At 44.6% G+C, this 24,919-nt stretch overlaps 1 protein-coding gene across 4 annotated transcripts in view; it reads right to left on the bottom strand.

Moving 5' to 3' along the window:
- The window catches only part of RB1CC1 (RB1 inducible coiled-coil 1), a 51,982-nt gene that overhangs the window by 5,054 nt on the left and 22,009 nt on the right, over nt 1-24,919 (bottom strand). For 3 of the 4 annotated variants that reach the window (XM_072951986.1, XM_072951989.1, XM_072951987.1), the window contains 14 exons: nt 23,834-24,260; nt 18,822-18,992; nt 16,256-16,440; nt 15,905-16,091; nt 15,742-15,823; nt 15,562-15,623; nt 13,978-14,081; nt 13,423-13,549; nt 11,435-13,335; nt 8,998-9,163; nt 6,656-6,764; nt 6,304-6,544; nt 2,834-2,885; nt 1,972-2,019 (listed from right to left, as the gene is read on the bottom strand). In XM_072951986.1, coding sequence (XP_072808087.1) covers nt 1,972-2,019; nt 2,834-2,885; nt 6,304-6,544; nt 6,656-6,764; nt 8,998-9,163; nt 11,435-13,335; nt 13,423-13,549; nt 13,978-14,081; nt 15,562-15,623; nt 15,742-15,823; nt 15,905-16,091; nt 16,256-16,440; nt 18,822-18,992; nt 23,834-24,260 — 3,862 coding nt within the window. Of the gene's footprint in view, nt 1-27; nt 682-1,971; nt 2,020-2,833; nt 2,886-6,303; nt 6,545-6,655; nt 6,765-8,997; nt 9,164-11,434; nt 13,336-13,422; nt 13,550-13,977; nt 14,082-15,561; nt 15,624-15,741; nt 15,824-15,904; nt 16,092-16,255; nt 16,441-18,821; nt 18,993-23,833; nt 24,261-24,919 lie in introns of those variants that run through there. The other variant, XM_072951988.1, reaches the window with a different exon arrangement.

Genomic DNA, 24,919 nt, shown 5'->3' with positions numbered 1-24,919 from the left:
AAAACAGAACAGTTGGTAAAGCTCACACAAGTAAAGCACTGTGTGTGCCGGCTAGTCCGCACCACACACACTCCCCATGACTCTCTTCCCAGGCCGCACACATTCACGTCTGTCCCAACTTTCGAGGGTCCAAACTCGTGTGTTTCAGTAATAGAATTCTTTTCCTTCAACCACTACTTTCCAAGGACAAATTTACCTATGTTTCTGTCTACGGTGTTTCTTAACCCAATTTGGCTGGATTAAAAAAACGAATTTTTACAATTATTCATTTTATTTATAATTACACATTTAATCCTAAAAATATCACAAGGAAAGAGAATGACACTTTTCGAGAAGAGTCTGAAGCCCACCACTCCGAGGAGGCACTGGACAAGGACTCCCCTGTCGGCCGGGGCGGCGGCCCAGGGCATGCTAACTGGTTTGCTGCTGCCCGAGCTCAACTAAGGCTGCCCCGCCTCAGTCAGGCTTCAGCCCAGTTTTCACACTGTCGCAGGACACGTGGGACACGTGTGCCAAGGTCCTAGGGCCAGAAGGGTGGCAAGGATGCACATCCTCCTTAGCAGAGTGGGCCCAGGTACGGCCGTGCAGAGCAAGGACAGATAAATGAGTTTCTCTTTGTTCATCAAGTTCAGTTCTGATTCTCAGAATTTCTTCCATCTCCCTCTGAACACTGTGCAGGTTCTCAGTTGGTGTTTAAAAACAAGACAGAAAGAAAACAGCAGCAAATTAATGAATAGAAAGGCCTACAATTGTGAGGCCAACTTATTTTCAAAACTATCTGAATAGAGAGGACAAGTCCAACCACCCGTTTTTCAGACTATATTCAACTCCGTTGAGATTTTTTTAAAAGCTTCAGTTTTTCACATATTTGTTACAAACAAGGGCTCAGACGTGAGGAGACACTTGGTGAAGAGAGTTATAAATCGGTATGAAATTATGAGTTAAGCTGAGGGGCCTCCGAGGGTGGCAGTGGGTCCTCTTTGGGTCTGAGGGCAAAACTCTTTCAATCTTAAACGTTTCCCAAGCATGTACTGGGAACTGTGCGCCAGCTACTACCACGGGTGCCAGCAGCACATCAGTGAACAAAAGTGACTGAAACCGTCACTGAACAGCTTCATTCTCCCGGGGACACCGCATGAACCGCCACGTGGAGCGAGGTCTGTGGCAGACACCTCTTCCACGTCTTTCTGAAAAGGATCTGCTTCACTTACAGAAACAGCAAACAGTTAATGTTATTTTGGTGATAAATGTATGATGGACAGTCTGCTAACTACAGAAGCTAGTGTGGAATCTGTGGTCACACTAAGGCGCGTGGAAGTAAGCGGATGCCTCCCTACGAGATGCTTTATTTTAAAAAAACTCAGTTCTAATCGGGCCTTGAAACCTCCCAAAAGTGCTGCACACAGGCCTTCAACTGTTCCTACTTCTTCATAATCTGTAGTCATTCGAATCTGAAGAATGAAGCAATTGCTTTATTACAGCATACGAGACTGACTATAAAACTGGCCATTCGAGTACTTAGTTAAATTCCCAGGTTAGAGTCAGGACAAGGGGATTCAGAGGACCACACAGGGTCTCAAGCAAGGCATCGGGTTCAAACACCGCAAGTTTAAAAAAAAAACCCACCAAAGGACAGAACGTGTTGATTCTGCACACTTACGAGTGGACTTGTTCACCTTCAAACGCTGCTGAAGAACAGCTCTGACTGACTGACTGAATTAAGAGCTGACCTGATCCAAAAACACATATAATTATGGAATCCTAAGAGATTACAGCTTTTCAATAATCAGAAGACTATCTGAATTTTGCTGCCTGCTTTTAAAATTCTACGAGTGAGGTAGGGCGCGTGGTCAGGTTTAAGGGTCAATCGTCATCAGCGACCAATGTGGCTCAACAAAAACCATCAGGAACGAATTAGCCAAGGCACACAACCTTTTGATTTTTATAATCAGCTGGACAGGGAAATCTTACCAGTCTCTGATTTAACCGCTTGTTTTCTTCTTCTTTCAACTGTAGTGTCTGCAGGGGCGGGAAAGAGAGACCTGTGGTTTCTGCTCGTAAGCACTCAATTCTAAACATAAAGACTGTCCAGATTTCCTAAGTCTTCACATTACGTCTGGTTCTAGTATCAAGGGCCTGTGGGGATATCCTTTCCAGGGATCCTTATCGACTCTTATTTACTGGCTTAAAAGAGAACTACAACGATTTCAGGTGTTTTTCTTTCAGCCAAGGGTTCTGCACGGTGCCTCAGCGAGGGAGCGGGGCCTGAGAGGAGGAACGTGCAGTCAGGACACACGCCCAGCAGGTGCTGATGGACCTTTACTAGCGCGAGCACACACTGGAGCACAAGTCTGTACGCTCTGACTCTGGATCCCTACCAGTTATCTCCTAGAGAGCAACGGAAATCGTGACAAATCCTAAAAGCCTGAGGAATGAAAAGTCATCTATGAACAGAGATACGTAAAGTTTGCAACTGACAGGAAGCTCTTTGCTGCCAATTTTTTCCTGTTCATTTCAATTAATCTCTATAAAGCGCGTAACTCTTTTCCATTATTCAAACATTCTACTTTTGCCCTATTCTAGACAATACTTTACACTTTGCTTTGGAAATCAGTGTGTAAAATACCTATTTATAACGTCTTGCTGAATTCTGAACTGTTGGTCACTTGGACCAAAAATAACAGGACTTCTCAAAATGTTAACCATAAAAGTAACCATTAAAAAAGATGTAATTTACAAACACAAATAAAGCCCGCTTTAACGTCAGGTTCACTTAACTGCATCCCAGAGCGAACACGCCGAACTCGGTATGTCAAGAAGGCACCTTACTTACTCGTTCTAACAGCATTATCCTCTGCTTTTCAGACAGCACGTGGGTGTTTTCTCTAGGAGAGAATGATTTATTTCAGTTTAAGTCTTAAAATTCTGGACTTTACCTTCTCCAGGAAGATTTTGGAAATTTAATTGTTAATACAGAGCACTTTAAAAATTTTAAGATTTGTACTAAATTTTCAAAAGCAGCCCATTTAAATTAGGACACATTTTAATGGTGTGTTCCTTGTACCAGAGATCCTGAACCTGTTATTGATAAAACATTTGAAATTATGAGCAAAACTCTGTGCATGCATTTTTCTGGAATAATGTCTGAAATTTCAAGCTGTCTCCCAGGGATTAAAAATCATTCCTCCTCTTATCCATGTTACAGATAAAATGGTCTTTCTTGGGTGGCATCTCCATTAAAACTAGAAACAAAATGCCACATGTCCTCGAGTGAGCTACAAACACTCAAAAGCTTCAGTTCATAAAAAACAAACCAAATCTCAGTACAGGTTACAAAAGTATTACTAAGTGGCTACAATGTGCTAGTCACTGTGTCATGTATGAATCTGCCCATCACACTGAAATACTCAAAAAATAATTAGAAAAGATAAGAAGAAATCTCTGTTTCTAAGAGTTTGACTTTATTTTTTCAGATTCTGCATATAAGTGATACCACGTGGTGTCTGTCCTTCTCTTCTGGCTCACATCACTTGGCAGAGCCATGCAGGTCTGTCCATGTGACCACAAAGGCAGAATGTGCTTCCTTACTGCAGCTGAGTAATATTCCATTCTCTCTCCCCCCCTCTCCTTTCTCTCTCCCTCTCTCTATATATTTTCACCATTCTTTTATCGATTCACCCATCGACGGACACGGATGTGTCCATATCTTGGCTACTGGAATACTGCTGCAGTGAACACAGGGGGTGCAGACATTGAGCTATGGCTTCACTCTCTTTGGGGTTTGTTGAGGGTTTTCATATTTAAAAGTTGCTGCATTTTGTCAAATGCTTTCTCTTCATCCACTGCTACTGACATGTTGTATTACATAAATTGATTTTTAAATATTAGACCAAGCTTGCAGACCTGAGACATACCCAGTAAGATTCACTTTGCATGTGGCTGGATTCAGTTTACTGGTATTTTGTTGGGAATATCTGCATGTATAGTTATAAAATATTTTATTAAATGTAATAGAAATGAATTTATTGATGTGAAATTTCTAACATATTAATTTCTAAGAAGTTTAATGGTAATTTTAATGTTGCTCATCTAGAAAATGACGCTGCTAATCTATTATTTCTAATTTTTCTAAAAATGAACAGCTCTGTAAGTTTAGAAGCACAAATAGAAAATTAAGAAGGATTTCAAAAATTTCTAAAGTAGGTGGAAACAGGCAGAAACCCAGCATGTACAACAGGTAATCAGGAGAGGACAAAGTCTGCAACACCAGTTCTAGCTTTTTTTTTTTTAAAGCTCTACTGAGTTACAACTGATATACATTTAGCAGAATAAATTCCTAATCACTGGTATTTTTGTAAGAAGTTTTCAACTACTTTTGTACTTTTATATTCCTATATGAATTTTAGCATCTAATATAAAATGTAGGTACTTGTTGAAATGTTAACTGGGTATAGATGAAATCACTGAATTACTCTGATGAGGGAACAGTATCTTTATAATACTGTGTTTCCATCCATCTTTTAACTTTCAGGTCTTTAAATATCTTTCATAAGGTTCTATACTTTCCTCCACAAGGGTCATGCACATTTTTTGTTAAATTCATTACTAACATATATATATATATTTCTTCCAATCAGTTTTGTTGGTAAATACACGAACTTCTTTTTTCGATGTATCTGTGACTTACACTCTAATTCAGTCTTTATTAGTTCTAATAGTTTGTTAGGTTTCTGTGGTTTGAAAAGGATATTATCTTTGAAATGATGATAGTTCAGACTTTACTTGCCAATTTTTGTTATTTACTTATTGTCTTGCTGAAGACTGATGGTGACAATTAGCATTCTTGTGTTCTTCCTAAATTTATGAAAAATGCCTAGAAATGTTTCAACATTAAATGTGATGTTTGTTATAAATATTTCACATATGGTTTCTCAAATTAAGGAAGTTCCCTGCTATTCCTAGTTTGTGCTAAGGTTTTTTTTTAATATTATTTTTAATAAATTCACTGACTTCTACCAATGCAATGTCTGTGTCTACTGTGAGGATCATACTCCTCGAGCGACCAGGGAACACGGTTACGTTGAGAGAGTCTAGTGTTCATTGTTACTGCTTTCCTGTAATACCCCACTGGGTCACAATGACTACGTTACCTTCACTTCCCAGTGCACCTGATGTGCTAAATTGCCTTCAGGATTTTTTACATATATATTCACAAGTGAGATTAACCTCTATCTTATCTGCTGTAATTTTTAAAATCATTCTAGATGTATAAACTCCTATTTTTTTATTGCTATATTGATATATTCCTTCATTACAGGTTTTGAAATCATTCCATTTAATTACCAATCAATTGTGAACCAAAATGTAATAAAGAACGTATCTTAGGTTTATATAAACTCCTATTTTGTTACTACTTTTTAATATCATTGCCTGTGTTCTGTGGCCTAAATTATATCAATATTTGGAACCTCTGAGATTTCCTCTGTGACCCCGTATGCAGTTAACTTTCTTAACTGCTTCTCTATCGCTTTATCTATTTTTCACTTCATCGTTTCCTGAGAGGAAGTGACCTACCTTAACTAGTTCAAAAGTTCCACTTTTTAAGCACCTACAGGTTAACAACTAACTGCCCGTGGTGAACGGTAGCCTCTCTCAGCACGAGACTTCCCCCTCAACTGTTCAAACCTTTTGCTCTGAATGGCTTACATAGTTTTGCCTTATTATTTGCCTTACAAGTCTGTTACAATCACATTACATTAAACGTTCTGTCATTTTCAGGTGCTTTTCTTGCATGTAGAATGCAGCTGGATGCTTTTCATTCTGGGAGGTTTTGTTGTGATGGGTTGATTTACTTCTTCAAATAAGCTGGGACTTAACTTCTGTCACTTAAGTTTTCTAATTACTGCGGTCTCCTGATGTTTATGCTTTGCCATTTTGACTTACATTTTATTTGTTCTGTTTTTCATCCATTCTTAAGCCTTGTATCTTCCCAAGACTCAAGTTAAACAGTTTCTGGTCCTTTCCTTTGAACTAAACAGAAACCTACCTACAATTTTACTTTTCAAGAAACTGCGCTAACCCCCCTACCCCACACAGCCTCAGCAAAACAAACACACTTGTCACCACAGTGACCACCGTCCTCTGAGTGCGTGCAGGACCTGAACGCTCACACGCGCCCTGGAAACAGCTCAGCACCCACTGGGGCTCAGGGAAGCACGGCAGGAAACACGCCGCAGAGGCTCCACACCCGCGCCTCAGCGGCGGCTCCGGGCTGGGAGGGCCCCGGCGGGGGGCGGTACTCACTGCACCGACATCGTGCTGGTCTCCAGCGCCGGGTCCGCGCGGCCCTCGTCCTGCGCCTCCGGGCCCGGCCGCTCCGCCTCCCCCGCGGGCTCCGGCGCGCAGGCCCCGCACAGCTCCGGGGCTGCGGCCGCGCACGGCGAGGGCACGCGGCCGCCGGCGCGCAGCCGGCCCACCTCCTCCTCCAGCCGCTTCTTCTCCTCCAGCAGGCGAGCCCGGTCCTCGGACAGGGACTCTATCAGATCTGCAGCGCACGGGGTGGGGGAGGGGGACGGGGGACACACAGGCGTCAGGACGAGCGGCAGGACGAGCGCAGCACGGCCCGCGCCCGCCGCCCCCGCCCGCCCGCGCTGACCTCTGTCCCGCTCCTGCTGCCGCGTCGCGCTCTTCAGCTTATCGCTCAGCTCGTTGATGATGTTCTCCTTCCTCAGCTTCTCCCTCGTCAGAACAGTGTTAAAATTGGTCTGGGACAACAGAGTGACAACCTCGTAAACGGGCGGCACGCACGGGGCAGCCGGAGCAAAGAGCGGACACCCGCCCCTCCGGCCGCGGGCGCACTTGCACGCGGGGAGGAGCGCGCGCCACTCACAAGCGATGGGAACTGTTCAGTTAAAATGCTACGCTGTGCTGAAGGCCCTGTGGCTGCATTTTATTAGCTCTGTATTAAGGTGTGTTCCAACTTAGTATCTTGAAAATGAATTCTATTTTCACGTTATTGTCCACATGTTTAGAGGAAAAGTATTAGCAAATAATTTTTAAATTTTGGAGAAAGAAAAAAAAAAAAAAACCAGCCAACAATTAACCAGCGCCGCTGTACACGTGCTTCTTTCCTTCAGGAGCCTCCCTGCCCTGAGTCCTCCCTGTGGCTCCTGGGGCAGCGCGCTGCCCTGCACCGCCGACGCGCCATCCTCGAGTCCACCAACGCCTTCTCACGGCCAAGCTCACACATCCAACTGCCCGCAGAGACCTCATGAGCCAGCTTCCAAAATTAACAGTCACAGATCCTCTCATCAATGAATAATGCCAATAATGCTAGAAAAGGGAGACTTAACAAGAATGTGCCATTCTTGGACCAAATTTAGTGAATTCATCAAATACTGGGTTAAACCGACTTCCAGCCAGAAGGCAGACAGGACGATCCCTCAGAAAGAGCATTTATGGTGCGCCTGTGCAGTAAGCCACTCCTCTGCGCATTGCTCACATGCAGAAAACAAACAGAATAGTCCTAACAGTACATTAGCTGCTTTGTCTTCATAGTCTTTGCTGCTTCTGTAATACGAAGCGGATTTTCAGAAAACTTACCACAATTGTAATACACATGTTAGAAACAAGGTTAAGGTCAGAGCCAGCTAGGCCCAAGGCATCCCTACAAAACTAGTTCTAAATCAACTTAGCAACCACTACTTAACATCCAAACACTACGGAAAATCGGAAGGGGTCTCAGGAGTCACCTCTCCTCTCACTTTACAAGTACTGGAGGAAGAACTAAAGTTGAAGAGATGGTTTCCATCTGCCACTTCACCCCACTGGATCCTGGAGGCCTGCGCCCGCAAACGTGCTCCCAGAGGAGCCCGCGGAGAGAAAGGCGGCTGGAAGGAGACAGACCTGTCTCAGGCAGGATGAATCCGCTGAAGAACTGACAAGCTCAGTTTCAGAAACAGAGACGCTGTGAGTGACCTGCTCACTGACGATCTCACTGAAAGCTGGTGGCTGCTCCCACCCTGGCAGTTACTTCCCTGGTTTCCGCTACACACACCCTTCCTTTTTCCGACTTCCCGTCCTAATGCCTCCTTTTCAGCCCTTCTGTCTGTCCCTGGGCCCTGAAATTTAAACTTCGTAAGTAAGGGTTCTGACCCACACTTGTTCTCTGGTTGACGTTTTTTGAACTCGAAAAGGACACTGAGAAGAGTGAAGCTGTACCACACGGTATCACACCTGTGCGTCAACGCCGCCGCATCCACCGGCTTCAGGAGCGGCCTCCGCAAGGTAAACAAAGGATGCCGGTGTCCCTGCGCCTGTCCCGACATCTGCCTCGACGCCTGCCCGCCCACAGCCCCCGCTCTTCTCCACGGCCCCGCCGCCACCTCTGTCACGCAGAAGTGCTCCCCTACTGCTGTCCAGACCGTAGCTGGTGTACAGGCCCCCTGACGGCCATCCCAGTCCCGGGGTCTGGGCCCTGCTCAGCCCACAAGCGTTCCCGCTCCCGCTGATCAACGCCAATTAAGTGAATCACCCAAGTTCAACCATATTCCACCGTAACCTGCTGCCGGCCGATCACATCAATACAATTATCAGCATGTAATATATAATGAAGTTCTAGCTTAGAGGAAAAAACCCAAATATCATCTCTGTAGCAGTACAAATATAAACACCTTTATTTGCAAGAAACTAATCTGGGTTGTGAAGAGGTTAAATGATGTTTCCAAGATCACACAGACAGCTGAGACCGGAAACACAATTCACATTTCCTAATTTCTAATCTAGGACTATTTCACTGTGAAGTACCTGTGTGACACAATGACCAGTAACAAGCAAACGCTTTTATCATGAAGACATTCAATACGTGTCTCAGGATCAGTGCAGGGAGAGCACACCCAAGACGTAAGAAACCACAGCTACACAAGGAACTTGTATTTGTTGATGTACGTTCACCTTTGGCCCTAAAATAAATGAAACGAGGGCAGGGGACACGCATACCTGCTGTTCCGCGATCAAAGATGTTCGAACATTTTGCATTTCTTCATTCTTTCTTTTCTCCTGCTCTTCGAGTTGTTCTAGAAACTTAGCTTTTTCTTCCTGGAGTTTTTCTTGAAGTTCAGCAACTAGGCTTGAAGAATCTTCTCTGGCAGATTCAATGGCATGACTTTAAAAATTAAATGCAGTATTAAAACTTTTTCCCAAAATGACCTATGCAATCACAAACATACCAAGTACCGTCAACAGATGACATCAGCAAGGCTAAGTGTCTTCCTCATACACAACAGCGGTGACTTGGGGTCAACAGCAGTGCTAGGTGAACCCTTTATATCTGGCCCCAAAAGAGAAACGAGCAGAGGGGCAAGGCTCAGAACAGATGACACGCTCCCTGACACCGACACGGCTGAGCAGACATGTCTGATAAACTCAGGATAATCAGCTTCTACCAGCAAAAGGTAATGCTTTCAGTGTAAAAGTCAACACACTTCTCAAAAGCTCAGTGTCAGCTTCAGTCCTGCCTTCTCTGTAATGCAGCGGGCAGCACAGCCGAGAGGTGAGAAAAGGAACAGCCTGCAGAACACACCTGGGGAAAGGCTTTTCATTTTTAAAGCAGGCTTTGGTTCATTTTGTTAGCTAATGAATAAATAACACAAAACTAAAGCGAACTTAAATGTCTGCCAGCAGAAAGCGACACGTTCCTTCCTCTGAGAACGCACTGACAAAACAGCAGAGGAGCGGAGAGGCCCAGGGAAGGAGAGCAGGCACGACGTAACACTTACTTTAATCTTATCTACTTCCAACCTAACAATCCTTTACATCTGAAAGCTTGTCCAGGTGGATCATTACTCTCATCGAAAGTGTTACAACATGCCGAGCCTCAGGAGAAAGGGTGCCATGTAAATATTCCCAAACTATTTTAAATAAATCTTAAAACATGTAAATAGTCCCAGACTGGTTTTAAGTGTACATTTACTCAACTTCAAATGACACGTAATGCTTTTCACAGTCTCTCCTTTGGGCGAGAGGAGAGGGGATTTGCAGGGTGGGAACTACAGGCTGCATGATCTCAGGGTTACCAAGGACACAGAATGGAAGCATGGGGACTGCCACATCCAGCAACAAAGAGCCAAAAGAAACACCTCTGCAGCCGTAGTAGAGGAAGTACCATGAATGGCAGTGGTTTCAGGCCGAGAAGAAGAAACAAGCTAAGACACTGTCCGAGGTAAAAGATGGAGTGGGTGATGGAAGCTGTAAACAGCAACTCGAGTTGCGAGGCTGGTTACAGAAATAAAGAGCAGTGGCGAATCCTGTGCGTAACAAGCACGTCTCCCCGCCCTGCCCCAGTGCCCTGGCATGTGATACCGTCGTGATGAGGGCAGTAGCCCTGGGGCTCCGTATCTACCTAGCCGACCGTCAAGAGAGACAGCGCGTCTGTACAAGGTGAGCGAGCACCAGTCTGCCACTAGAGGGCGGCTGGAATGATACGGAGGGAGAAAGGTGTACTCGGTGACAGGAGCGACAGAAGCCAAGCCACGCGGGCAGGACCGCAGCACTGGCAGTCCGGTGTCGGTGGCAGCGGGACTAGGGCTGTGGGGTCAGAATGGGCGCCCAGCCTGCCCTGCCTGCCGTCCCGCCGTGGCTCCCCTGCTCGGACCTCACCCGCACTGGTCTGTTTCCCGAACACCTCTGCAGCTGAGGTCCGGAGGGTAACACATATAATGCATTGTATACCTGTAAACAGATTCCCTTGGAAGAATTAACACTAGAACCAATCGATCATGTTCTAGAAATTGTTTATTAGGCCATAAAAATCTCAATAAATTTTAATGGAGCAGAAATACTGAAGACTTTTTTCTCTGATCAAAGACAGAAACATGAGACAGTAACAATAATAAAAATGCAAAAAACCCACTACTGTATCAAACCTGGAATTTAACATTACCTATTACCATTTGAACCCAGAAGAAATAACTAAAATCGTAACAACCATGAAGTTACAGAGCCTTAAGCTAGAATTCAGCCTTTACTAAACACTGCTCAGAGGAAACTTCTTTTATATCTACGTACACGGTTTAAAGAATGAAAACACATAATTTTCAAACGAACAATTTAGGGGAAAAAATTAAAAATAAACTAAAAGGAAATTTATGAGTTAAAAAAGGACAAAAGAAGATCCTGAGAACATTTGAGATTTTCAAAAATATTTCTCTGGAAATCCAAAATGCGAATCCATTTTTAAAAGCTACACTAATGGAGTTATGTTGTTTGTTATTTTTAAAATGTTTATTAAGAAACACTAAAGAGTTTTTACTTTATAAAATATTTCAATTGTTACATCTAAGATAAATGAGTAAATCAAGGTATGTGATTACACACACAATTAAAACTTGAATCACGACTTCAACTTGATGATTACAGACTGAGGTTAATTTCTTACCTTTTTGCTATTTGCCCCTCAAGGTGTTTAACTTTTTCTATTAATTCTTTCTCAACAGCTTCTCTTTCCAACTTCAGTCCTTCCAGGGCAGTCTGAACGGCTGCTGCTTTTTCACAAGTGAGCTTGTGAATTAGCTGTTCTCTCTCCTGCTCCTGGCTCATGACAAGTTTCTCTTTGTCCTTCTCAAGCTTCTGGATAATAGCTTTGTACTTCTCTTCCTGCTGGGCGATTTTTTCATCTTTTTCTTTTTCAAGAGCACGCAAGTCTGAGTCCAGCTTCCTCTGCAGCTCGGCCAGCTCTCCTTTCAGGCTCTTTTCTACTTCACACGCCTGCTGATGCGAGGACGTCACTCTGCTCAGCTCGGCCCTGAGCACGCTGGACTCCTCCTCGTGTCTGCTGACCAGCTCGGAAATGCACTCGTCTTTCTCACTTGTCATTAAAGTTCTCAGCTCCGCCAGCCCCACCTGGTAACTTTCATTATTATCCTGAATCTTCTGGTTTAGTTGCTGGATCTCTGTTCTCATAGTTTCTGTCTCCTGTTCAAGGAGAGACTTTAAGGTCTCTTTCTGCTGGGCTCTGCTTTCTTCCAGCAAAATCTTTATTTCATCAGTTTCTGCTTCCTTCAACGCGAGTTCAACCTCCAGCTTACACCTCATGTCCGACAAATCTGACACCTTGAGTTTCAACTCCTGGAGCTGCTGTTCTTTTTCCTGGATGACCGCCGCGTGGGAATCCTGCATCTGCTCAATTCTCTGCTGACTTTCGCTTTCCAGTTTCTCCAAGCGAGCCTGGTGGTCGGCCGCCAGCTTCTGGAACTCCTGCGCGTGCCGGAGCTGCAGGGCGCCCTCGAGCTCGCGCCGGCGGCTCTGCTCCAGGCCCTGCAGCTCGGCCCGCAGCAGCCGCAGCCGCTCCTCGCCCAGCGCGCGCTGCCCGCGCAGCTCCTCGCGCGCCGCCTCCCGCGCCTGGCGCAGCGCCTCCACCTCGCCGTGCTGCGCGCGCAGCCGCGCCTCCAGCTCCTGCAGCTTCTGCTCCTTCTCGTTCTGCAGGCAGACGACGGCCTCCTTCTCGTGCTTGACCAGCGCAAACTCGTTGTCCTTGTTCTGCAACACCTCCTCCAGGCACAGCAGGTCCCCCTTCAGCTGGCTGATCCTGCGCGCGCTCTCCTCGCCCTCCCGGACCAGCGCGGCCAGCCTGCCCTCGTAGTCGCTCTGCAGCGACCGCAGCTCCTCCTGGTGCTTTTCAGTTAGTGTTATTTCCAAAGCGTACTTTACTTTCTCAATAGCGTTCCTTATTTCTCCTGCTGTACACGTTAAAGAGTCGGAGAAGTCGCACTGCTCCTTCTGCACGAACGCCCGGAGGCGGCCCAGGTCCTCCTTGAGGCCCTGCAGGCTGAGGCGCGAGTCGCGGGCCGAGGCCCGACAGCCCTCCAGCCGCTCGCTGAGGGCGGCGCGGCCGCCCGGGTCCTCGGGGCCGCGCGCGCCCGTGTCCTGCATGCGCCGGCTGTCTATGGCATTGATGACCGACGAGTACAGGGACTCCACCATCATCTCGGGGCTCTGCGGGTCACTGATGGGGTTAGGAGACGACAGGTTTTCTTCTATGACAAACTCATTCACAGCAGACATGAAATCTGACTCAGGGCTTTCTGCTAACGAATCCAAGTCTAACGAAGCCTGGTGAATAGTCTGCTCTATGTTCGGGTGGGGGATGGTTTCAAAGTCAAACGTATGTGCATCAATGCTGTCTGGAGACAGTTCTTCTAAGGGACACACTGCGGGACACAGGGCGTCCTGCGCAGCGAGCGGAGGCGGCGTTCGGGCTGAGGTAGTAGTTGTCATGCCTGTCGCACTTTCTGTCCGGGGTGAGGAAGCCGACTGGGGGGACGTCTGACTCACGGAGGCCTGGAAAAGAGAGGGACAGGCTTTCAGAGCTGCGGCAGCACAGGCATCTACACTAACGGGGGGGCCGTTTCAAAGAACGCGACTTGCCTTTTGTTCACTCAGGAGATCGGTAATGGTCTGTGACATCTCATCCAAACTCTGGGCTGCTTTCACCAAATGATGCAGAGCGAGTACGTGCTGGTGCAGAGGCTCAAAGTCACAAAGCAAGGGGACCCTGAAACCGTGCAAATTAGAGTTCTGACTTCGTAATGAAAAATGAGTAACTACAACAAATATTTTAATCTATGTCAAAAATAACTACAGCATTATCATCCTCTTTCAACCAACAGCAGGAATACTTTCAGACTGAGACACATCATGGAAGGGATCAATCAGAAATCTCCCGCAGTATGCAACAACACAGACCCCCACCGGAAAGGAACTACATTCCTGGAGGCATTCCATTTCCTCTACTTTACCTTCATTTTCTGAACCTTATTTTCTGATCATTTTAATATTCCCCAGAAATGTCCCAAAGCAGCCACAGAAGAGCCTGCCTCTACTCTGGCGTCTCCTAAGTGCGCTGCTGCTGCTTTGCACAGCTCCAGAGCAAAGACAACATCGTGAGGTGGCACCCAAGGCTAAAACACTAGTGACGTTTACCTGAGGAATGGCTGAACTTCAGTCGGACAAAGTGATTGCAGAAACTGTAAATCTTTTAGTGAAATATCTGGAAGTTCACAGTCAAACTTTCGAGGCTTCTGTGTCTATATGAAAAAATAATTTACAAAAAAATATACAGGACAAATCAAATTCATAAATGGTTTCTTAGTATAATCAAGTTCAATATAACAAGCAAAAATGTTTCAAATGATGTACCCACACTGGAGAAACAACAAAATAATCAAACCAAAATGAAGGGCTATTCAGTGAGGACGCGCCACTACGTCTCTGAGTCTGAAATAACCAGGACATGAAAGCTGCTGCTGATCAACTGACATGCCCCCCTGCTCCCGTCTCCTTCCCCGACCTGGCTCCAGCATCTCTGTATGGGATTCTAGCTCTCCTGCCCCTGCTCCCCCCCGACCTGGCTCCAGCATCTCTGTATGGGATTCTAGCTCTCCTGTCCCCCCCACCTCCCCCAACCCAGCTCCAGCATCTCTGTACAGAGTTCTAGCTCTCCTGCCAACCCCCTCCTCCCAGCGCCCGGCTCCAGCAACCCTGTAAGGGGTTCTAGCTCTCCTGCCAACGTTAAAGGAACGCACTTGTTTCCCTCTCACACAGGGGTTCCCAGTTTTCATCTGACCCTCAGCATGGTCACGAAGCCCCTGCCAGCCCGAGACCTGTATCTATTCCTGTAACCTCCTGGTGCACCGTGTTGTTTTAATGTAGTAAAAATAGTTTTTTCTTTACTTCTTTCCTTGCCCTTCACTTTACCTTTTCACTACATTTTCCAAAATACAAAGTCTTAGTCCACTTAATCCTCTTAAAAAATGAGTATCTACCATTTCTCTATAAAACTGCCAAGAACTACATCTTTCAAGATAACTCCAGGTGTCTCAGTCATGACCCATGCAGTTTAGGGACGTCAGGACACTCCTCACCAGCAGGGCTCCTACATGTGAATGAGTGTGGGAAACCCACCCGTTACAACACTCACTCACACGTACACAGAAACACATACATCTGAAGCCCTAAGAAACCCTGCAGCACAAAACACGGTGAATAGTCAAGGAGTATGTCTGAGGAGAACACAGAAAACCTATAGCGTTTCCAAACTTCTTTGACAGTGGAATCTGTTGTTGGTTTTTCCTAATGTAGTAAGATCAGTGGCCCCAGGTGGCCCTGATTCAGAAATACAGCAAACTTACTTGTCACTGTTTAATGAAGCTTACCTGATGGGTCGCCCTATTCTGATCTGTCCAAATATGAATGAGAGGGGAGGGCAGGGGAGGGGGCAGGAGGAGAAGGGTGGGAGGGGGGAGTGAGGGGGGAGGAGCAGGGGGCAAGGAGGAGGGAGACACCGATGGGGAGGAAGAGGATCTATTCCCACCATCTCAGCAGTGTCGCCTGTGTTGTGAAGACTCTGTATCAGAAACTATGAATTTACATTAAAGCTTTTTGGCAATGATCTTTTAAAGCCAAAAACAGTTTTATTTTGATAAAAAATGTCTGCTTCTGATAAAGATCTCTACTTCTGAAATGACCACATACAGGATTTAGTCATGTTAGAAAATAAATACATACACAAAAGGATGGGGGCCAGGAGTCCAGTCCCCTAAACAGACGGTTTCTTAGAAAAGACTTCCCTGTGTAAAGAAATGAACAATATGGTTATTTTATAACTCATGCTAGTAATGCTACCTTCTTATCTATGAAATAAAACCAGCATTTTTTTTCCTTAAAAAATTAAAAAAGAACACTTACTAAATAATTTCCCAAAGGATTCCCTTTTTGACTTTTCAGCCTCATATAATCGCTTTCCGTCCTTGACTAAAGCACCAGCCCACTGAGGAGAGGAGAGCTTGTGTTAATATCCACCCAGTTCAAGCAGGCTCAGACACAATGAAAGCAAATTCAACCTGCATACCTCCCTGTAGTGTTTTATGAACATTTTTCTCCTTACGACCTCGACAACAGCTAAGCAGTACACCTGAGGAACCGTGCTCAGGGCTTCCACAGTCCGGACCCTTTCCACCAGCTCCACCACGAGGCGCAGCAAAGCCTGCAGCTTCTCTCCGTCCTGGTCAGCGTGAAGCATCACGAAGCAACACCACCTGCAGAGTCAAGTCCAGACATACAAACGCTACAAAAATCATCTCATCCCATGTCAATCGACAAATGAAGGATTTCAGTACAGTTTAAAATTACTCCATCACTTGGGAGAAATAAAAAATATCAACCCTCAACATCCCAAATTAGATATAGTAGAATGACTTACTTCAGCCTGACATGCAGGTTATTTGCAAGTTCTTGTTTGGCAGTGGTACACTTCTGTTTAATGTCCAACAGTTTTCTATGATTTTGCAACATAATCATCAACTGATTTGCGTGACTCAGGCACAAATCAGGTAACACAGATGCATCCTTCAAGTTTTCAGCTCTCATCTGATTAGCTAAAAATCCCTTTAACAGAAAATATGTTATAGAACATTAAGACTCACGAAAGGCACAAACATTCATTTCAGAGGAAAATCTCTGTTAGACATGCACTGTTCTACTTTCAAATAAGACTTAAAAATCTCCTGCGTTTCTGAGTTTAGTGGATGTGTCCATAGCAAAAGATTCAGAGCTTTTAAGAAGTTTACGCTCATCTAATGCTGCTCCATTTTCAGGCTAGAAGAAAAATGAGACCCAGGAAGATAAAGCTCTGTATCCAAGGAGGCAACAGGCAAACGAGAACCAGAACCGACATCCCTGAACCTCTACCACACACACAGCGGCCCCGCCAGGGCACAGCCAATAAACAAACGTGGCCACTGACCTGAGTCGCAAAAACCAGCAGATACAATCTAATCAGTGACAGCCGATGGGAGACCATACACTTCCCCCAGTAACAATCAACCAACTGACCTTGTACTTTTTCTTGAAGTCATTCCTCTCACCACTATTTCAAGGCTACTGCATTTTGTTCCCCTGATCTGTGCTCAGATTTTGAGAATAATGAGCTTTATAGTACATTTTATTATTCTGTAGGAAAAGTAATTATTGTATTGTGTTTATAGGTTTTTTCCTACTCTGCTGTCACATTCTGCTCTGTCACACTTGCTGCTGCAGATGGTTATCCCCGTACCACATGACCAGCCAAGGGCAGCAAGTGTGTCTTCTTCCTTTCTGGTGGTTTGCTCTCCTTTCTTTCATGTTTTGCCTAAATATTATGAAAATATTTAAGTTTAAATGATGTGTATTAAAATAAAGTCGAACTGGTTCAATATCTGAAAATAAGACAACTTTAATAGTAATATTATATCTTACACTTCTTCCAATATGCTGCAAGACTATGCTTTTCCTGTAATTTAATCCGTTAAAAAAAATAATTTACTGCTTTAATCAATCTCCTTTGATAAAGTCTTACTGGGCTATCAATTAGTTTTTCCCAAATCCAAGAAAAACAGAATCAATCCAGTTCATGCAGTACAAGCCCAACGCAAGAGCAGTACCAAGCAAGCCACAGCCCAGCACAGCGGAGCCAAACTGCTGAAAACCAAGCCAAAGGCAAAGCGCTACCAGCAAATCACTAACAACTGGGAATTCTCCATCAAGAGAAAATATCCTTCAGAAACAAGGTGATGTAAAGAAATTTTCAAATGACAAAACGTGAATTTGCCACTCAAAGGAACTACTAAGGGCTATTTTAATGTACAGTAGACTTTACTACATCAAGGCTGCATGTATTACTTAAAAGGAATACAGCTAATACACAAGAAAGATAACGTATCATAACCGCGTTGAGCTTATTCCAAGAATCCAAGCATGGTCCAAGATTAGAAATACAATGTAACTTGCTTATTCTAGTGGGGGGTTTTCTATTAAAACAGGAGAAAAAAAAGACTACAAATATTATAATGGTGAAATGTAGACCATTTTTTATGGATCAGGAATTAAACAAGGATACCTACTAGCACATCTACTTAGCATTGTACCGGGGTTCCATTCAGTGTTTAGACAAGATTAAAAAAAAAAAACAAAAACCCAGCTCACAGTTAAGTGGCTGGACCCAAAATCAAAAGAGAGAATAAGAGAAACTGGTAATTCATTACAAGATGAACTCAGTTAGTAAACTACAAAAGCACTGTAGATATTTTAATCGTGTTTAAAATGACTGCAGCACGGTTATACACATTTTAGCTACCTACACCATCCTGCATGGACTCAGCCATGCAGGTGAAACAAAACATCTGTACCCATTAGAACGATTTTTCAGAGGTTCTAATGAAGGAACACATCTAGAAGGGAAACACTGGCAGGGAACGTTAAACCAGAAGAGTGAACATCAGCGTCAAGATGACAGAGTCACCTCTTTTGCTACAGGCTGTTTTCCAAGGGCTTGAGGGTGGGAGGCAAACAAAGCGGCCTGAGCTACAGTCACGTGTCGGGGGAGTGGCTAGGGCGACCATTCTTCACAATTTCCTCACCTTCTTTTGGTTATAAATCTAACTTGGTAACAGAGTTCTTGGGACACTGCATTAAATTAGACCTAAAAACCTAAGTATTAGTAAATTCTTAAGCCCTTTACTTCCCCCGAGGAGGGAGCAGGGGCTTATCAGCACGGCACGCTCGGCCTCCCCGTCAGCCCGCGCGCGCCCCCTGCTGCTCGCAGCGCGCGGTCCACCTTCCCGCGGACAGCACGGCAGCCGGCCGGGACCTCACTCAACCCGAGGAGCGCACGGGGCCGGTGACGCCTGCATGAGCAGTGCTCGTGGTGCACAGCACGGTGAGGCTGCGCACGAAATACTGTGCAGGAAAACCGCACACTCCTTTTCCTGAGAGAAGTCTGCGAGAAGCACCTGAGCAAGCTCTTTCTGTTCGTTGACGAGTCGGCCGCAGCTGGCGATCATCTGGTCCAGGGCGTACAGCCGGTCTTCCAGCCCTTTGATGGCTTTCATATTCTGATTATCGAGATTGGCAATAGTTTGACGGCATTCTGCTATAAATGGTCGAATAATCCGTGGATCAAGCTAATGACAAGCAAACACACATGAATGAAATTTTCAACAAATGGTCTAAAATATATTTCACACTATTCTGATAACCAAGCTTCAAAGAAAAACAAACAGTGGAAAATGGAGAAAGCAAAAGCGTGAGAAATCAAGGGTGTATTTCCACAAGAAGGTCAAGAACAGGGTAATTATGATGTTAACAAAACACAGGAATGCCGACACAGGAATCCAGTTCTAGGAACCGTACCTTTCAATTCAAGCCGCCATCTATTCAGTTCTCAATATCCCACCAAAAACAGTTTTTCCCAGGTCTTATGAAGTACAGCAGAATTAATAATAACACTTTCTTGGTCATTAACTGATCAACGCAACTTCCCTCTAAAACATATCAACACCCCTCCCCTGGAGATGGCTGTGTTCTTAGCCTGCATCTGCTCAAGGAATTTGCTTGACCAACTACACTTTCTTACTCTTCAACCTCTCCTGTTGCCTGGCTTTAACTCTACAAATTTTCTGTAATTTATGGAATTCACAGAACCCCAAAACTTTCCCTCAACCCTGCTGGGCCCTCCCCTGAAAGAACTGTACACCTGCCGTCCTCGTCCAGACGCCCTGCCCCTGCTCCCTGTGAGGCTCCCACGCTCACGCCGAAGACGCTTGTGGTGCGTCCGGTGTTGCCCCCGCTGGCTCCTTCCCAGGACCCGCTCTGGCAGCTCCTCGCGCCTACTACCCCCAGGGACTCTGTGCTGCGGCCCACCTTCCTGTTCCTCACGAGATTTCAGCAGTAACCACAACTCCAAGGAGGGAACCCCAGCCCCTGTTCAACCCTTCATCCTCCTCACGGACTCTCAGTCTGTGTTTCTGACTACTTGCTGCTGCCTCCACAGGGACACCTGTGGTATCTTCTAGCACTGACTCACTAGAGCTGTCTTCTGCTGAAACCCCTAAACGGCTCCCTTCTGCCCACAAAGACATCGGAAGACACAGAACACTGAACCGCCTAGCACACGCAGACAAATGTTCCTCCAGCTCTGAGCTCTGTTCGCAGTGAGCATCCCCCTAGCCGCTGAGGCCCACGTCTGTGTGACTGTGAGGGTCCCAGTCAAACGCCACCTCCTTCATGATGTCTTCTCTGATCTCCAGTCAAAGGGACCTTAACTTATTTATTTTAGGTACAGTGTCTGGTACACAGAGAACAGACAAAGGCAGGTAAAAGTGAACTGTTCTACTGTTACCAAGAATTCAGTATAGTCAGTAAGAAGCTGCATTTCTAGTACCTCAAAGCTAACATGGCCACTATGTAATACAGCCGGCACCTGCTTTGTACAATGTTAACTAAAATTTGTTAATAGGTGAATGTTTTCTCATTTTTGTGGTGACTCCAATGTGCACACGTTTCCAATCCAAAGTAATGACTAAATTATGTGGGTGATAAAAGCCTAAAAAAGATGACTAAAACAGACTCAAACTTTCAACCTGGGCAAAAGCAGAACTATACATAAAACACAGCAGTGATTTAAGGAAGAAAACCCAAACCCCAAACCACAGCTCCCAATTATGCAGTTTCTGTGTCTCACAATTCGCTGAAAGTACAATATACAACACAGACAAGCAGGGAAGAATGTTTGAGACTCACTGAATACAGGTTACACAACCTGAGTTCCTAAAAGCTTATTCTACTTAAATTTCGCTCCATCAGTGCACAAGTAATGACAACTAAAATTTCCAGTCTGTGAATATTTTAAATTATGTATTTTAAATCACAGATTTTTACTAGTAATAATTCAGCAAAGTTTCAATAATTAAACACAGTGCTACACTAATTTTCAGTCTGGTGCTTTTTCCCCTGACAACTACAAAGGTTAACATTATTGTTGTCTAAAACTAAAGTTTTTTACCTTCTCCATTCTCCACCCCTCACCTCTAAACCCACCCCACTGCACAGAGTAAACAAAAATATCCCAAACAGGTCACAGGTCTCCTGAATGAAACACTAAGATGAAATTCAATAAATTATGTTCATATCATCCTGGAAGGCTGAGAAACTAGCTAACTAAGCATGTTTCCCACTGTCAACCGTCAGATTTGCAAGTCAGTTTGTCTTCTGTAGTATAATCTGAAATAGAACACCCAAGAGCTGTTCTAACACGAACACAATACAGTCTAAGAAAACATGTGAGTATACAAAAACGCAGCAACAATTCGAGATTCTCCTTGATATGTGAGGGTAAAAACTAAAAAGTTTGTGAAATTAGCATTTATCAATCCACACAAATATCATAAAATAGAGGGTTTAAATGACTTACTGTGGATGACAGAGGTCAGAAATGAAGAGCAGTGCTATGATCTGAGCCCTTATGATTCCAAATCATGCTCAAGCTCCATGATACCTGCCTCTTGACTCAGTTTTTGAAAACGGCTTCTGACTTTGGCAGTTGGAAATACATGTTAAGAATACTACTAAAATTGGTTAGTCTACAAAAATGATGGCTTTAACCAGAATTTGCTTTTGTAGAAGAATATCAAAACTTGGAACATTTTTTAATTAGTTTATTGGCAATGAGCACTCCTGCTATCAGGAAACCAGGCAGGCAGCTGTTCTGGACAATTACGGATTGAACATGTGATGAAAAGAAGGCATCTTGGGTGAGAGAGATCCCATACTCAGGTCAGTCAATCTTTAGAAAAGCCATTAGTAGTATCAAGAATACACAACACTACCGAAAGGAGCAAAGTACTAATCTAGTCAAACCGTCACAGCAAAGTGCTATTTACTACGCGGCACATCCCACTAGGAGCACGTACTGATATTGTGTCCAGCACAAACCAATACATAAACTGATTCTTCAAAATGCGTTTTCATTTCTGCTGAGCAGAAAGTTTCGGTGTCACGCGCGCGTCACTGATGACAGCGCCGTACCACAGCCGTGTCCGCTGACTCCTGACCGCGCGTGTAACGCAGGGCGCCGCCACCCTGCTCTCACAACATGAGGACTTCGCACGCTGCCGCACGAGCTGCCAGCGACCGCTCCCTCTGAGAAGTCGATGATGCGACCCCCTGGTAACAACACCAGCTAACTTCTGTTTTCGGTAGGTAAAAACGCTTGTGAATTTTCATTCATCCAAGTCAAGGGCCACTGTTACCTCCCTCCTGTCATACAAAGGGCTTTGCTAGATTTCACTTAAACGTGCAAGCACAAAGCCAAGGGCAAGCCCGCCAAAAACGGCCTCAAGGTCTAGAGCCCGTTCTGACTCATGTGGAATTACAACAAGTATAAAACAAAAAAAAGAAAAAATGAGATTTCAACCATCCTATCACAATCACATGGCTGACTGTCCACAACTCCAGATGGAATTTTTAGACTACTAAAACGTCAGTAACTTGAACAGAACACCAGTTTTCATTCATTTTCAGCATAATCTATTCCACACTTCCCTGCCCTGGCAAGTCTTAACTGAAGCGTTCTCTGACCACAGATAATAAACAGCCACAATGAAAGAAACGCCAGAAGGGTGTCATCAAGGAAACAGGTACTGGAAGAATTAAAAAGAAATGTGGAACCCATTGCATTTCACTGTGCAGTAACTTAAACGAGGAAAGAATGTTGCTATTTTCAGGCACCCAGACAATGCGCTGCCCTCCTCTCAATAACCAACCCAAGACCAAGTCTCTCTTCCAACTGATGAGAAGTTTACCTTTGAGAAAAGCTTAGCTGCCCTGCCCACGGCCTTTAGACGACCGCAGCCTTCAGAATACCCTCTCACGCTCCTGCGCCCCTGACACACGGGCCCGTCCCCTTCCATGCAGGCCTCAAAGATTTCTCCCAGCTCACTCCTCAGATCTGAAGAGGTATTGACTCCCCAGGTGTCTAGAAGTGTGCTCGGGGGGAGAACTTAATCTAAAACACAAGCTCACTGTAATTATAAAATACAACTAAAAACACAATGTCTACATTCTGAATTTTAAAATATATCAGGCAGACGCAAAATTACTTCTTCAGATCTAAAATTACTTCTTTTAAATGTCAGAAATCGGTTCCAGGGGGCGTGGGGTGGGGGCGATTAGAAAGAGGCACATAGCAGTTTTCTGGGAGACGGAGAAGTTCAATACCCTTTGGTGTTGGCTACTCTGTGAACTAACCACTCAAGTCTTCTGTATTTCATCAAATGTAAATCATTCTCAGTGTAAAAAAATTTTTTAACTGTAAAGATAAAAATGAAATTATATCATTAATATTTTTCCCCTAAAAGCTTGGAAGTTCTATAGCATTTGTAAATGTGAACACCAGATTCATTACTAAGTGAACGTAAGACACAGGGCAGGTCAGAGGCCGCCGAACACTGCCCTTTTACCGGTTTACTTGTACTGAGAGTGCTCAGGACTCAAGGCACAAGGATAAAAATCACACGACTGTGTTACCCAGGCCAGCACAGAAAGCCAGGACGGAGGTTCACCCAGAGGATGAAAGAAGCTGACTGTAGGGACAAACTAAATGACAGGAGATACGACAAAGTCCAAGTGAAATTACTGGGTCGGGGGAAAAGTTCAAAGTACCACCACCATCACAACTGTCCCCAGCGGAGGGGACACAGCAAGGCTCGGCACTGCACAGAATTTCTCCTGTCTGACCTCCGATAAGCTTCCCAAATGTACCATCAGCTCTCGAGTAAGGTTACAAGTTCAACGGTCTGATGTGTCCAAGGTCATACACATGGCGATAATGCCTGATTCCACGGCCCATCATTTCCACTCCAGCAGGGCACTCACTCCCCGTTACTGCACAGGAAACATTTAGTGTCGATAACATAACTTCACGTGGTAAAATGACCCAAGGAAAACCAAAGTTAACGTCACTTACCCTGCTCATGGAATCAAAGCACTTCCTGACCAACGATTCCACGTCATTAGGCCTATCCTGAACATTGATCCAGTCTAACAAAGAAACATTAAAAAAAGGCAGATCGCCATCTTTAGCATCTACTGAAGTTTCGTCCTGCTGGACAGTACTTTGACAAGATTCCCTAATTTCTTTTCCACTTTCAGCATCTGTGGAGTCTGGGGCTACGTGTTCCATGGACTTGTGACATGAGGCTGACGAGGGTTTACTTGTTGTTGCAGGCATTTCGGGAGACAGCACCAGTTCCGCGGAGGTCTTCACCTCCGCCTTTTCTGAGCCTTCGCGCTCAGGTGAGGAACCCAGTCTTCCCAAACATCCCCTGTAACTATGTCTGGTCAGGCACTCCAACAGCGGGATCTTGGCCATCACCGAGACCGCAGTTCCTAAACTTAAAATACAAAAGATCTGTCAGTACAACAATGGGACTGCTCTAGTTAGAGATCAGCATTTTGAAAGAAAGAACACTGTTAACACACACACACACATCTTGCCACCTCGCTAATAACTACATGCACCTAAAGTAGTCTGTGAGGTGCTCCCAGTTAGACAGAGAAACACCTCGTGAGACAGAGCAAAGGGTATTGCTCACACACTGAAACACCCTCTAAAGCAAAGGCAGCAAGTGTATGCTAAACAAGTGGACAACTGGTTTTTAACAAATCTTAAGGTATAAAAAACTTGAATTTATAAAAAAGAGTTACCATACCAGTCCCTTAAAATTCAACATTTTGTCTTTAAGCTAATCAAATATTTTCGATATACTGAAAGTAGAGGGTTAAAATTAACACTTTTATTAGATTAAGATAACGCTTGCATTCATCACACCCTGAAAACAGACAGAAAGGTGGATAGATGTATGTTGTCAAAAAACATGGGAAAAGATAAAATCTTGATGATTTGACTTGTGTAAAAACATAGTAGAAGTATTCAGGCTCCTACATTAAATTACATTAAATTAACCTCTCTGAGAGAACTCCTCTGCAAAAAGTTACTTGAAAAGTTTATTATAAAAACTTTTAAAAGCTCTTCCCCATCTTAATTAATCAT

The sequence above is a fragment of the Vicugna pacos genome, chromosome 29 (assembly GCF_048564905.1).
Source record: "Vicugna pacos chromosome 29, VicPac4, whole genome shotgun sequence".
Classification (NCBI taxonomy): Eukaryota; Metazoa; Chordata; class Mammalia; order Artiodactyla; family Camelidae; genus Vicugna; species Vicugna pacos.
This window is presented reverse-complemented; position numbering and strand designations above follow the sequence as displayed.